This window comes from Psammomys obesus, unplaced genomic scaffold (genome assembly GCF_907164565.1).
Source record: "Psammomys obesus unplaced genomic scaffold, mPsaObe1.curated_primary_1811, whole genome shotgun sequence".
NCBI classification, from domain to species: domain Eukaryota; kingdom Metazoa; phylum Chordata; class Mammalia; order Rodentia; family Muridae; genus Psammomys; species Psammomys obesus.
In genome coordinates, this window is record NW_026596034.1 from 25850277 (window position 1) to 25862470 (window position 12194).

At 37.8% G+C, this 12194-nt stretch overlaps 1 protein-coding gene and 1 non-coding gene across 3 annotated transcripts in view; both read left to right on the top strand.

Annotated features, from left to right (window-relative positions):
• Nucleotides 1–12194, top strand: part of Ap1g1 (adaptor related protein complex 1 subunit gamma 1) — an 87183-nt gene that overhangs the window by 57775 nt on the left and 17214 nt on the right. For both annotated transcript variants that reach the window (XM_055620963.1, XM_055620964.1), the window contains exons 10-13: nucleotides 1666–1721; nucleotides 2644–2757; nucleotides 6582–6722; nucleotides 7622–7676. In XM_055620963.1, coding sequence (XP_055476938.1) covers nucleotides 1666–1721; nucleotides 2644–2757; nucleotides 6582–6722; nucleotides 7622–7676 — 366 coding nt within the window. The remainder of the gene's footprint in view (nucleotides 1–1665; nucleotides 1722–2643; nucleotides 2758–6581; nucleotides 6723–7621; nucleotides 7677–12194) is intronic.
• Nucleotides 3064–3148, top strand: LOC129687298 (small nucleolar RNA SNORD71). Its single transcript, XR_008721773.1, has one exon. It is a non-coding gene; the product is annotated as a small nucleolar RNA SNORD71 (small nucleolar RNA).

Consider the following 12194-nt stretch of genomic DNA (forward strand, 5'->3'; position numbering starts at 1 on the left):
ACACACACACACACACACACACACACACACACACACACACACACACATTTTAAAAGGAAACCTTTTGAAAAAATAAAAACTAAATGAGATTTAGGAGCTTTATGTCAAGAAATGGGGACAATGACAGGGTATATTTCATAATTTATCTTTTTTTAATTAAATTTTTATTTTTTATATTAATTACAGTTTATTCACTTTGTATCCCAGTTGTAGCCCCTTCCCTCCTCCGCTCCCAACCCCACTCTCCCTCTCTCATGTCCTCCTATGTCGCTGTCCAAGTCCACGAATAGGGAAGGTCTTCCTTCCCTTTCATCTACCCTAGCATATCCGGTCTCATCCGAACTGATTGCATTCTTCATTAATTTATTTATTTGTTCACTTTACATCTCACTCACAACCCCATTCTCTCCTCTTCTCCCACTGCCACCCTCCCACCCACTTTCCCTATAACACCCCGCCCCAAAACAACCTACCCTAGCACATCAAGTTACATCAGGATTGAGTATATCCTCTTTCACTGAGGAAAGACAAGGCAGCCCTGCTAGGAAAATGGGATCCAGAGGGAGGCAATAGAGTCCAAGTCAGAGACAGCCCTTGCTCTAATTGTTAGGGGACCCACTTGAGGAAAAGCAGCCCATCAGTTTCATATGTGTAGAGGGGCTAGGACTAGTTCAGGCATGTTCTTTTGTTGGTGGTTCAGTCTCTATGAGGCTCCATGGTCCCAGGTGAGCTGGCTATGTAGGTCTTCTTGTGGTGTCCTACCCTTCCACTATTTTATTATCTTATATGAATGTACCATATAGTACTTATCCTTCTGCTTGTGTCTTTATTGAGCAGAGTGTCGGCTCACTTGTGTCAGGTGTCAGATGCCTTCTTGTAATGCCTGAATAGGACTTCATTGTACATGCAGTAATATATCAGCAGCTTTGTTACTGATGGAGGTCTAGGATGCCTCGTCACTTGTCCCTTGTTGATACTGCTCCTGGAGACTTTGTGTATTATTTTTGTACAGCTGCATTTGTCAGATAAATTTGTAGAATTAAACTACTAGGGGGCTGGAGAGATGGCTCAGAGGCTAACAGCACTGGCTGTTCTTCCACAGGTCCCTAGTTAAATTCCCAGCAACCACATGGTGCCTCACAACCATCTATAATGAGATCTGGTGTCCTCTTCTGGCATGCAAGCACATATGCAGGCAGAATAATTATAAATAATAAATAAATAATTTTTTAAAAAGAATTAAGCTACTGAAATGGAGTAGTTTCAAGATCTCAGTTGACTTTACTGTCATTCTGAAATTGGGCAGCATTCCATAAATAGAATAATTTTTCATTATGTCTTCCAGTAATTTTAAGAAACACTGCTGAAATGGAATGGGATTTTAAAAAGAGTCTATTGTGTGTGTGTGCATGTGCATACATATGTGTTCACTGTTGTGTACACGTGGAGGTCAGAGGACAACAGAGGGAATGGGTTCTGTCCTTCCGTCTTATGGGACCTAACAATTTATAGATAACCAACTGTTATCTATAAATACCTATAAATATCTATAAATACCCAGCTTCTACCCAGAGGCCAGAAATTGATTCTTTAGAGTAAAAAAAACAATATAAGGATATCTTTTTTATAGATTTATAAAAACAAACTTATGTTATTTCTTTTTAGGTTCTAGCCATAAATATTCTCGGTCGATTCTTATTGAACAATGACAAAAATATTAGGTAAGTCAACTGAAAAAATTTCAACATCTATTATATTATAAAATTTAGCATATTACAGAGTGACTTTGTTCAGGATTATATATGTATTATGTATTTTGTGATCTAGACTTTGCAGTTGGAGCTTTTACTTTAGTCTTAAAATTGCTGTTTTGTGGTGAATTTGAGGATTTCCTTTATGGCTTAATTTTTACTTTATAAGTAAAGAGCAAATATCTTTTAAAGGACCAAATGGTAATCATTTTAGGCTTTCTGAACTACAGTGTCTTTTTAGCAACTACTCAATTCCATGGCTTTGGATCTAAAACTCAAATTAATTTTTTGTGGGAAGTGGTGGTACTTTTGAGACAGGGTTTCTGTATGTAGTCCTGCCTGTCCTGAACTCAGTGTGTAGACCAGACTGGCTTCAAATTCAGAGATCCACCTGCCTCTGTCTCCCAAGTGCTGGGATTAAAGGTGTGCTCCATCATGCCCAGCTTTAAACTCAAATTCTTATATTCTTATTTATTCTATCGAAGCATTTTTGGTATTGTTCTAAAAAAAGAGCAGAAGACATTTAAATTATAAAATTAAAATAATTTCCTCTTGTACTTTGTGGGTAAAGCAGTATGAAAAAGTATATAATTACTGTTGTTTAAAAAAAATTTTTTTTTTTTTTTTGCAAGATTTAGAACTGAGTCAGTTACATTTGGAAGTTTAAATAGATATTGTGAAAGCAAGGCTAGTTCCAAAGTCTCTCCAGCTTGTCACTACTATAGATTTTGCTTCTATTCCTTCAAAGACATTACTTTGTATTCACTAGTTCTGTGTCTACCTTGGAATAGTTTAAGATGTATGCAGTTCCTTTTCTGTTTGACATCTTTGTAAAGGGAAAACTTTTGTTTTGCATTTGAACTTGGTTATTGTGAAACTCTGTTCCCTGTAGATATGTTGCTCTGACATCTCTGTTGAAGACTGTGCAGACAGATCATAACGCTGTACAGAGGCACAGAAGCACAATCGTGGACTGTCTAAAGGATCTGGATGTCTCAATAAAAAGGTAAGAAAGAGGCTCTTTCTCCAGTGCGGTTAAGTGAAACAGAGTTTTGGTAAGTCTGTGTCCTTTACCAGTTTGATAATTTGTTGTAGTTTTGAGAGCTAGGCATCTAGGTATTTAGTCAAATCATGTTCAGAATGATCTATCTCTCTCTTTAAATAAATAAAGGATTGGCAAAAGTAGTTTTATGTCAGTTAGAGAAACCCGTGGGAAATACTGAGGCGTGCACTGAGAGTGCTCTCAGTTCTTAGGTCAAATAATTGGCACAAATATGTTGGGCCAGGCTTTATATAGTAGAGGTGCTGTGTATGTGTGCTGGAGGATGAAATAAGGAGTGATCCATCGGCTAAGTGTCGTACCACTGTGCTGAAACTCAAATTGCTGACAGCGCACTTTTTCACAGTACTTCACTTCCAGGATTGAGGAGGCAAGTGTGTTCCTGAGAATAGTACATCTAGAAATGACTACTAGGCAGTTGACACTCTCAACAGACATAAATCTCTTTATTGTGTTGGTTCTTTTCCCAGAAGTGTAGAATTTATTCTTAGCTTTAATGAATTCTTGGTGTGTATCCAAACTCAAAACAAAGGAGGTTTAAAGTGATCTTTGAAGTTATTCAGTAAACAAACATTTATTTACACAGAACAAATGCTAAGTGCTTGGACAGTTTTCAGATAAGATCTAGACTTAGTAATATCAGCTTGTAATAGCCCTGTCTCAGTTGGTTATCACAGTGAGCCAGTGAGAAGCAAGTACGTTCTGTCTGATTAATAGACTTGTTAAGATATAGTTACCAAGGATCAGGTGACCTAATCCCAAACTCTTAAAAGGGCCAATTCTGGAAATATAAATCAAAATCAAACTTTCTCACTCTTTTTTGTTATGTTCCTATAGCTTAGGGCATTTGATAGAAGATGCAGCAATAGGAGCTGAGACTCAGATTTGTGGTTTTTTTCATTATGACTCTATGCTTAACAGAGTAGATAATTTTCCTTATCCTTTCAGTACATTGGTTGCCTCCTATATAAAATGCAGGTAGAGGACCTCCTACTTTAGAGGTTTACACAGGCTAAACTGAATTCATAAATAAAAACTACCTTAACATGAGAAGGGAATGATTATATATTTGAGGGTTGAATCACTATTTCTGTATATTAATTAATGTGGAATCATGTACTTAACCTTATTCTTAGTTTCAAATGGTGGCGTTACAGTATTTTTTTACCCCAGAAAAGGCCTCAAATTTTTCTGTGTAGCTGAGGTTGTCTTGAACTCCGGAGTAGCTTATAGCTCCTAAGTGCTGGCACCATGTGTCATCATTCTGATGATGAACAATATTTAAATTTTTTACCAAATATGAAAAGATTTATATGGAACTTTTATGGTTAGTTTGTTGTTAAGTTTTGTTTTTACTACAATTTATTTCAGTGTTCTGTTTGCGTGTGCACCTGCACGCCAGAAGAGGGCACCAGATCTCATAGATGTTGGTGAGCCACCATATGGTTGCCAGGAATTGAACCCAGGACCTCTGGAAGAGCAGCCAGTTAGTTCTCTTATACCCTGAGCTGTTTCTCCAGCCCTAGGTTTCTTGTTTTGTTTTTTTTTTTTTAATAATATAATTACATCATTTACTCCCTCCCTTCAGCTTCTCCCATGTACCTACCCACTTGCTCTTATTTAAATTTGTGGCGCCCTTTTCTTTAATTATTGTCAAATATATATGTATACACACACACATACTATGTATATTTGTGTGTGTGTGTATATATGTATATACACACTTATACACACACACACATACACATATTCCTAAATATGTACATATAGCTTACTCAGTCTATATAATGTTATTTTTTATGTATATGCTCTCATTCAAATTTATGACATCTTTCTCTTTAATTATTGTTAGATGTGTGTCTGTACACACGCATTTCTTAATATATAAATGTAACCTGTCAGACTGTAAAATGTTACTTGTATGTATGTTTTCAGGTGTGACCATTTGGTATTGGATAACCAATTGGTTTAATCTTCCTTAGGGAAAACTATTTTTTCCTGCTCTCAGAATTCCTTAGTCCTTTGTTTAGGGTTGAGGCCTTCTTTCTTCTACATCAGCATTTCTGTTGGTGTCCTATTTGTGTTTTGAGGACTGATCTCTTCATAGAGCGCTGGCTGATAGGGAACTAATGTTGACCAGGTTGGCTTAAAACTTGTGATGACCCTCCTGCCTCTGGCTCTCAAGTGCTGGAATTATAGTCATGAGCCACGGTGCCTGGCTTCTATAGTTTTCCATTAATTTTTTTATTAATTTAAAAAGTATCTTGTTCTTTCTCTCTCTCTCTCTCCCTCCTCTTTCTCTCTCTCCCTCCGCTTTCTCTCTCTCTCTTTTTCTCTTTCTCTTTCTCTTTCTCTCTCTTTCTTTTTTTTCTGAGACAAGTTTTCTCTGTGTAGCCTTGGCTGTCCTGGACTTGCTTTGTAAACCAGGCTGGCCTCAAACTCACAGAGATCTGCCTGCCTCTGCCTCTGCCTCTGCCTCTCCAAGTGTTGGGATTACAGGTGTGGGCCACCACGCCTGCCTTAAAAAAATTCTTTTTCGATAGGGTCTCATTGCATTGCCCTAACTTTCTGGAGTGCTCTAGATAGACCAGGCTGGCCTTCAACTCACAGTGATCCACTGCTTCTGACTCCAGAGTTTTGGAATGATAGGCATGCACCACCATGCCTCACAATTTGTATTAATTTTAAATAGTAGGCACATTCATGTGTTTTGTATACAGTCACTGTGCATGTGAGTACAGGTGCCCTTAGTTGCTGGAAGCATTGGATTTCCCTGGTGTTGGAGCCAGAGATGTGTGCTGCCTAAGGAGTTGAGTTCTTAATGGCTAAACCAGAGATATGACTCTAGTCCCGTAACCAGTATATTTTAAGATTTATTTTTATTACTCTGAATTATGTTGTGCCCCCTTCCCCACCTTTTTTTTTTGAAGACAGGATCTAATGTAGCTCAGGTCGGTCTTGAAGTCACTATGTAGCTAAAAATGATCTTGAATTTCTTAGCATCCTGCCTCTACCTTCTTAGTGCTGGGAACAAGAGATTCAACCAGTTTCTGCAGTGCAGAGGCAGGGAACCCAGGGCTTTGAACTTGGAGGCAGGTGCTCTTAACAACTAGGCCACATCTCCACTTCTATGATACCGTTTGATGTAAGCAAAGTTATATTATATTTAGACAGAAGTGGAATACAAGCAGAATATTATAAACAGATCATATTTTTAAGGAAATGCAAAGAGGCATTATCATTGGGTAATAACTTTTTGCCTTTTTTGAGAACCCTAATTCTTAGAAATTTAGCTTTCTAGACTAGACTAATGAACTATAGTTATTAGACTATTTCTAAGTTTTTATTGGTATTATTATTTATTCATTCATTCATCCGCTAATTTATAATTTTATTTATGGGGCAGGGTCTCGTGTAGTTCACGCTGCCCTTTTTCCAACTCTGTAGCTGAGGGTGCTGTCAATCTCCTGATGCTCCTCTTTCCACCTCCCAAGAGCATATACGTACAAGTCAGCTTGTAGGCATGTGCCACCACGACCAGGTCCTCTCAGGGATTTCTGGAGAAGTATTGGATTAACACTCACAGTACCACAGCTAGCATATGAATACATTTTCATGCTTATCTAGCTTGTAAATAATGAAATCACAAGACTTTGCACAGATGCTTATGCCGTTGCTTTTTGGTGTGTAGGGAACATACCTGAATATTTGTTATATTTCCACCATAAATATGTTGTTATTTTTGTTGTTTTTTTTTTCCCCTCTGCAAGACGCGCAATGGAATTGAGTTTTGCCCTGGTAAATGGGAATAATATCCGAGGCATGATGAAGGAATTACTTTATTTTCTGGATTCGTGTGAGCCAGAATTTAAAGCCGATTGTGCATCTGGAATCTTTCTTGCTGCAGAAAAGTAAGATATAATTTTTATTTTCATTGGTAGAAGGTGTTTGGAATTTCCTAAAAGTATCTTTAAAACATTGGGCGAAGAGATGCTGTAGACATATTTAAGGCATGTAACGTTTATTTCTAGCTCTCAATTACAAGCGATTGTAGCTGATGTTGAAAAATGTTACAACCATACACTATTCCACTTTTGAGAACTTAACTTCTGTATCCATAATTAACCTTGTACCTATTATGAAGAGGCAGAAAAGCATATGAATTAAAGCTATGTGTGAAACCTGAAGTACAAAGTGCTTTTCAGTTGTGGTAATGTAGCTATTTTATTTTTTTAATCTCATTCCACTCTGATTTGTGTCTAGAGGACCCCTATTTCTCCATTTATGCTGTGTATATGCACGTAGTATGTGTTTGCATGTGTGTCGGCACATGCATATGGAGGTCCAAGGCTGATGCCCTCAGTTGCTCTTCCAACTTATTCATTGATGGACCCAGAGATCTCTAATGTGGCTAAGTCTCTCATGCCAGCTTGCTCTGGATATCTCTTTCCCCTGCTCCCCTGTACTTAATGTGAGTTCTGGAGTTCTAACTCTGCTTCTCAGATTTTTAAAGCAACTGCTGTAACCCACTGAGCTGTCTCCCCAGTTCTCCTTATTGACCTTTTTTCCTGATGGCATGATTTGTCTTAGTCCCATCTTTTCAGCTTAGCTGCTCCTATTGTAATATTATGGGAAATGTGAGTATGATTATATTTAATTGTTCATTGAAATGATGGTTTCTGCTAGGTTTCATGGTGAAACATCTCCAAATAGAACCACTCAACTAGAAAAGATTGTAGAACAGAGTTTTTAAAAGTCACAGAATATAGTACAGTTTATTAATTTCAGTGTTTTCAATTTATTTTCTCAGGTATGCTCCTTCCAAACGGTGGCATATAGATACAATTATGCGTGTCCTGACAACGGTAAGTAGCTTTTAAAGCCAGACTACATGCTAATGTACATAGAAATGAAGCAGATAAAGCTATTCTCATGGAGGTTTGTATTCAATTGGAGGCAATTGGAAATTGTGTAACTGTACTGGTTTTGCTTTGCTAAAATACTGACCAAAACCAACTTGGGAGGAAAGAGTTGAAGCTTAAAAGCTATAGTCCATCATAGAATGAAGCTGAGGCAGGAACCTAGAGGCACAGATTGAAGCAGAAAATGCTGCTTACTGGCTTTTCTCCCAATGGCTTGCTCAGAAGATAGACTGTATGTCACGATGTTACTAGAAATGGATACCATAAAGGAAAATATTCCCACATAATGACTAATCTTCACTATGTAAATAAAATGGGAAAAATCCAATGAACAGAGTCATTGACATTTGAATAGATAGTTTACAAAAAGAGAAGAAAATATAAAGCAAGAATAAGAAAAAGAAAAGCAAAGTATCGTTGTTAATCCATGGTGGTTTCTCTTTTTTAGACTGGTCCCCTCATGTAACTCAGGCTGGAGTTGGACCTCCTGAGTGCAGTGATCATAGGGTATACTGCCATGCCTGTCCTGATCCTTTTTTTGCTTATAAGCCTTAGCCTTTAATAGCTCAGCCATCCCTCCAGCCACACTTTCTGTTCTTGAGATAAGACCTTGCTGTGTTGGCCAGGCTAGCGTTACAGTTAGTTGGGAGGCCGGGTGTGGCCAACCCACTTAGCTTCTGTTATATTTTCTAAGCCAATCCTGGTGACTGACCTGACTTCAATCCCTGGAGTGTTGGAAGAAAAAGATTAACAAAAATGGTCCTCTGACCTCCACACGCATGCCACAGCATACAAGCCCATACACATAAAATACATAAAAATGTAAGTAATATTTAAAACAATAGAGAAGCAGTCCACACTCTTTGCTTGATAGCCTAACAAAATGGTGATATCGTTTCAGAGTGCAGTATGGAAGCATACAACAAAAATCTTATGTTGTACCTTTTGCTTCATTGATAGAAAGTTTTAGGCTTTAGTTTAGAGGAATAAAAAAGACAAAAGTGCACAAAAATACGCATGCGAAAATGTTCGTGGTGGTTGTGGTACACACCTTTAATTTTAGCATTTGGGAAGTAGAGGCTGGTGGATCTCTGAGTTCAAGGCCAGCCCACTCTACAAAATGAGTTCCAGGACAACCTTGTCTACACAAAGAAACCATTGTTTTGGGGAAAAAAAATTGCGCCTGCTTGCTTGCTTATTTATTTATTATTTGTTTGTTTGTTTACTTACTTGTTTATTTTTTGAGACAGAGTTTCTCTGTGTAGCCTTGGCTGTCCTGGACTCACTCTGTAGACCAGGCTGGCCTTGAACTCAGATCCATCTGCCTCTGCCTCCTGAGTTCGGGGATTAAAGATGTGCATTACCATTGTCCGTTTCATTCTTGTTTTTAACAGAGGCAAACTAGAAGCAATTTTCAGTTCATAAATAAGAATTGGTCCAGTAAATTATCATGATTTAGAAGCATTTGTTGGAGACTAATGACTATAATTTTAGTACTTACGAGGCTTAAGGGAAAGGACCACCATGAATTCAAAGTTAGCTTGGGCTAACTTTAAGGCTGCCTTAGGCTACCCTGTCATTGAACAAATAGAACAGCAATGGAAAGATCTTTTGTTTGTTTGTTTGTTTTGGTAGCAAATTTTCTGGGATATGCTAGTTTTTATTTTGCTAATAAGTTAATTTTATAGAAGACTAAAAGGTGATAAATGTTACTGATAATGGGGAATAAGTATATTCTAACAAAAGTCATGATGGGTTAGAACACTCATTCTTACTTTGCGTGAGACTCTAAAGAAGGGAAAATTAGAGCTCCTGGAGAAGAATCTTTTGAAATACTTGTCACTTTCCTAGCTGACATATCTTCTTTAGCCCTGTGAGAAGGTAAAGTTAGAATCAGCTCCTTGTCTCTCACAGGTACCGACAGGCATACTACTGGGACGTTACAGACAGGGTATTTGATATTAAGGTCTTGGTGCCACACGTGCTCTGTTCCCTACTCCTTCCCTGTCTCCTGTCTAGAGACAAGCTGCTCTCAGGCTCTTGCTATGAATCTCTTCTATCAAAAGGCTTAAGAACAGGTCCCTACTTCTGCCATAGGGTTGTCATTCTCTTCAGAGACCCCTTCATGCTGTCTGTTTCTGGTGCTAGGGCCTGAATCTCAGCACTCCTACTATGCTGTTGCCCCTCTGTCCCGCTTAGAGAAATTATTTTTATTCTTGAAAATTTATTGAGTTTTTTTTTTTTTTAATGGCAAAAATATGGCTTTTTTGGTTCAGTGTGACTTTGAAAGGGTATAATTTTTTTGTTGGATACATAGTTTGTGGTGATACTTTCTCTTTTTGAAAGTACTCTACAAAGAAGTGTGTAAAAATCTAAGCCATACCACAGATTACCATCTTTTAAGCTTCCCACTTTTCTTTTTCTTTTTTCTTTTTTCTTTTTGTTTTTTAAAGATTTATTTATTTATTTATGTATGTATGTATGTATGTATGTATGTAATTTGTATATATTTGCTTTATTTGCACGTGTGCTTGAATGACAGAAGAAAACACCAGATTCTACTATAGACGGCTATGAGATACCATGTGGTTGCTGGGGATTGAACTCAGCTCCTCTGGACCTCAGTGCTGTTAATAACTACTGAGCCATTTCTTGAGCTTTCTACTTTTCTTTTTGAACATTTTTCTTTGTGTTGAGTGAGAATTCTGGTTACTTGTGATCCCTATATTTTTCTAAAATGTACAGGGTTAGGCCTGGCCTGTGTCTTATAAGTCAGTTCTGAGGTTGTGTTCTATGGTAGAGTGTAACCAGGGATGGCTGATGTTAGCTGGGATTCCCATTCCATTTCCCATGTGGTTAGTTATAGCAGTCTAACTGCCTGAGACTTATCCTCCTCATAGGCTAAATGGCTTTGCTTTGTCATAGCTGCAGATACTATATCAGATTTTATCATTTGGGCGAATATTAAAACTATCAAGTTAATGAAAAAAATAAAACAAAACAAAACAACCCTAAAAACTGCTGCTTCAAGCCTCTAATCCTAGCTACTTGGGAGGCTGAAAGTTCAAGACCTGCCTGGGTAGTGAGACTGTGTCTCAAAAAGTCAGGGCTGTAGAGATGGCTCATCTAGTAAAACACTTGCTGAAAAAGCTGTGGACCTGAGTGTGATTCCCAGCCCATATAAAGAGAAGGTTGGGTGTAGTGGAGCATTCTTGTAGTTGCAGCGTTGGTTAGGCAAAGGTAGACACATTCTTGGAGCTTGCTGACCAGCCAGCTTGGCTGAATTAGCAACTCCTGGATCAGTGATAGATACTATCTCAAAAAGATAAGGTGGCGAGGGACTTGGGTAGACACGTGATGTCAACTCTCTGGCTTCAGTATATGTGCATATATACACATGTATAGACACACACACATAAGTAAGGAAAGGGTGGATGTGGATTGCTGCTGGAGAGAAGACTCAGTTGTTAGTTGCTCTTGGATAGGACCCAGATTTGGTTCTCAGTACCCACTGGCTCAAAACTATCTGTCACTCCTCCAGTACCAGGGGATCTAGTGCCTTCTTTTGATCTCGTGGACACCAAGCACAGGTGGACATACTTGCAAGCAAAATACTTTTACAATTAAAAGGTGGGGATGGAGGTACTGAAGAGAAGGTTTAGTGATAGAGTGCTTGTGTAGAATATACAAGACTTCAATCCTAGATGCCATTCTAAAATCAGAGGATCAATGCGTGAATAATTAAATGCAAAATCCTTCCATCTCTAGAACTATATTACTGATTGTATAATATTAGTTAAGCACTAGTTTTTAAATGACAATGTGATACTTATATAAGCTTATTATTGAAAAATGCATATGCTGTGCTGGGGTATACTTTAGTGTTAGTGTTTGGGTAGCTTTAATGAGAACCCTACATTTGCTCCTAACACTCAAAACAAAATAACAAAACAGAACAAAATTGATTTGACATTTTGTGCTCAGGTGCCCTTCCTTGCTTTCCTCAAAGTGAGTGCTGAACCTTGATCATGTGTTGTTTTTTTTTTTTTAAATGAGAAGGTTTATTTTTATTTTATGTATATTGTTGTTTGACTGTGTGTATGTCAATGTAAGGGTGTTGGATCCTTTAGAACAGGAGTTACACAGTTGTGAGCTCCCTTTTGGGTGTTGGGAATTGATCCTAGGTCCTCTGGAAGTGCTATTAACTGCTGAGCCATCTCTTTAGCCCCTGATCATAGGGTTTTAATTGTGTTGGGGAGTTGTGGAAAATACAAATGAAGACTAAGTTCCCAGAGAATGGATTTTTAAATTTTTTGAAATTTAAGGGTTTTACCTAAATAGATAAAAAAAAAGTTATCCTTGGAAATGTGAAACTTTGAATTTATATTTTGATGGGCAATTTTTTTGGTTAGAATTAAAAAGCCTAAAATATTTTAGCCCAATTTTGAAACTGAGCTGTTC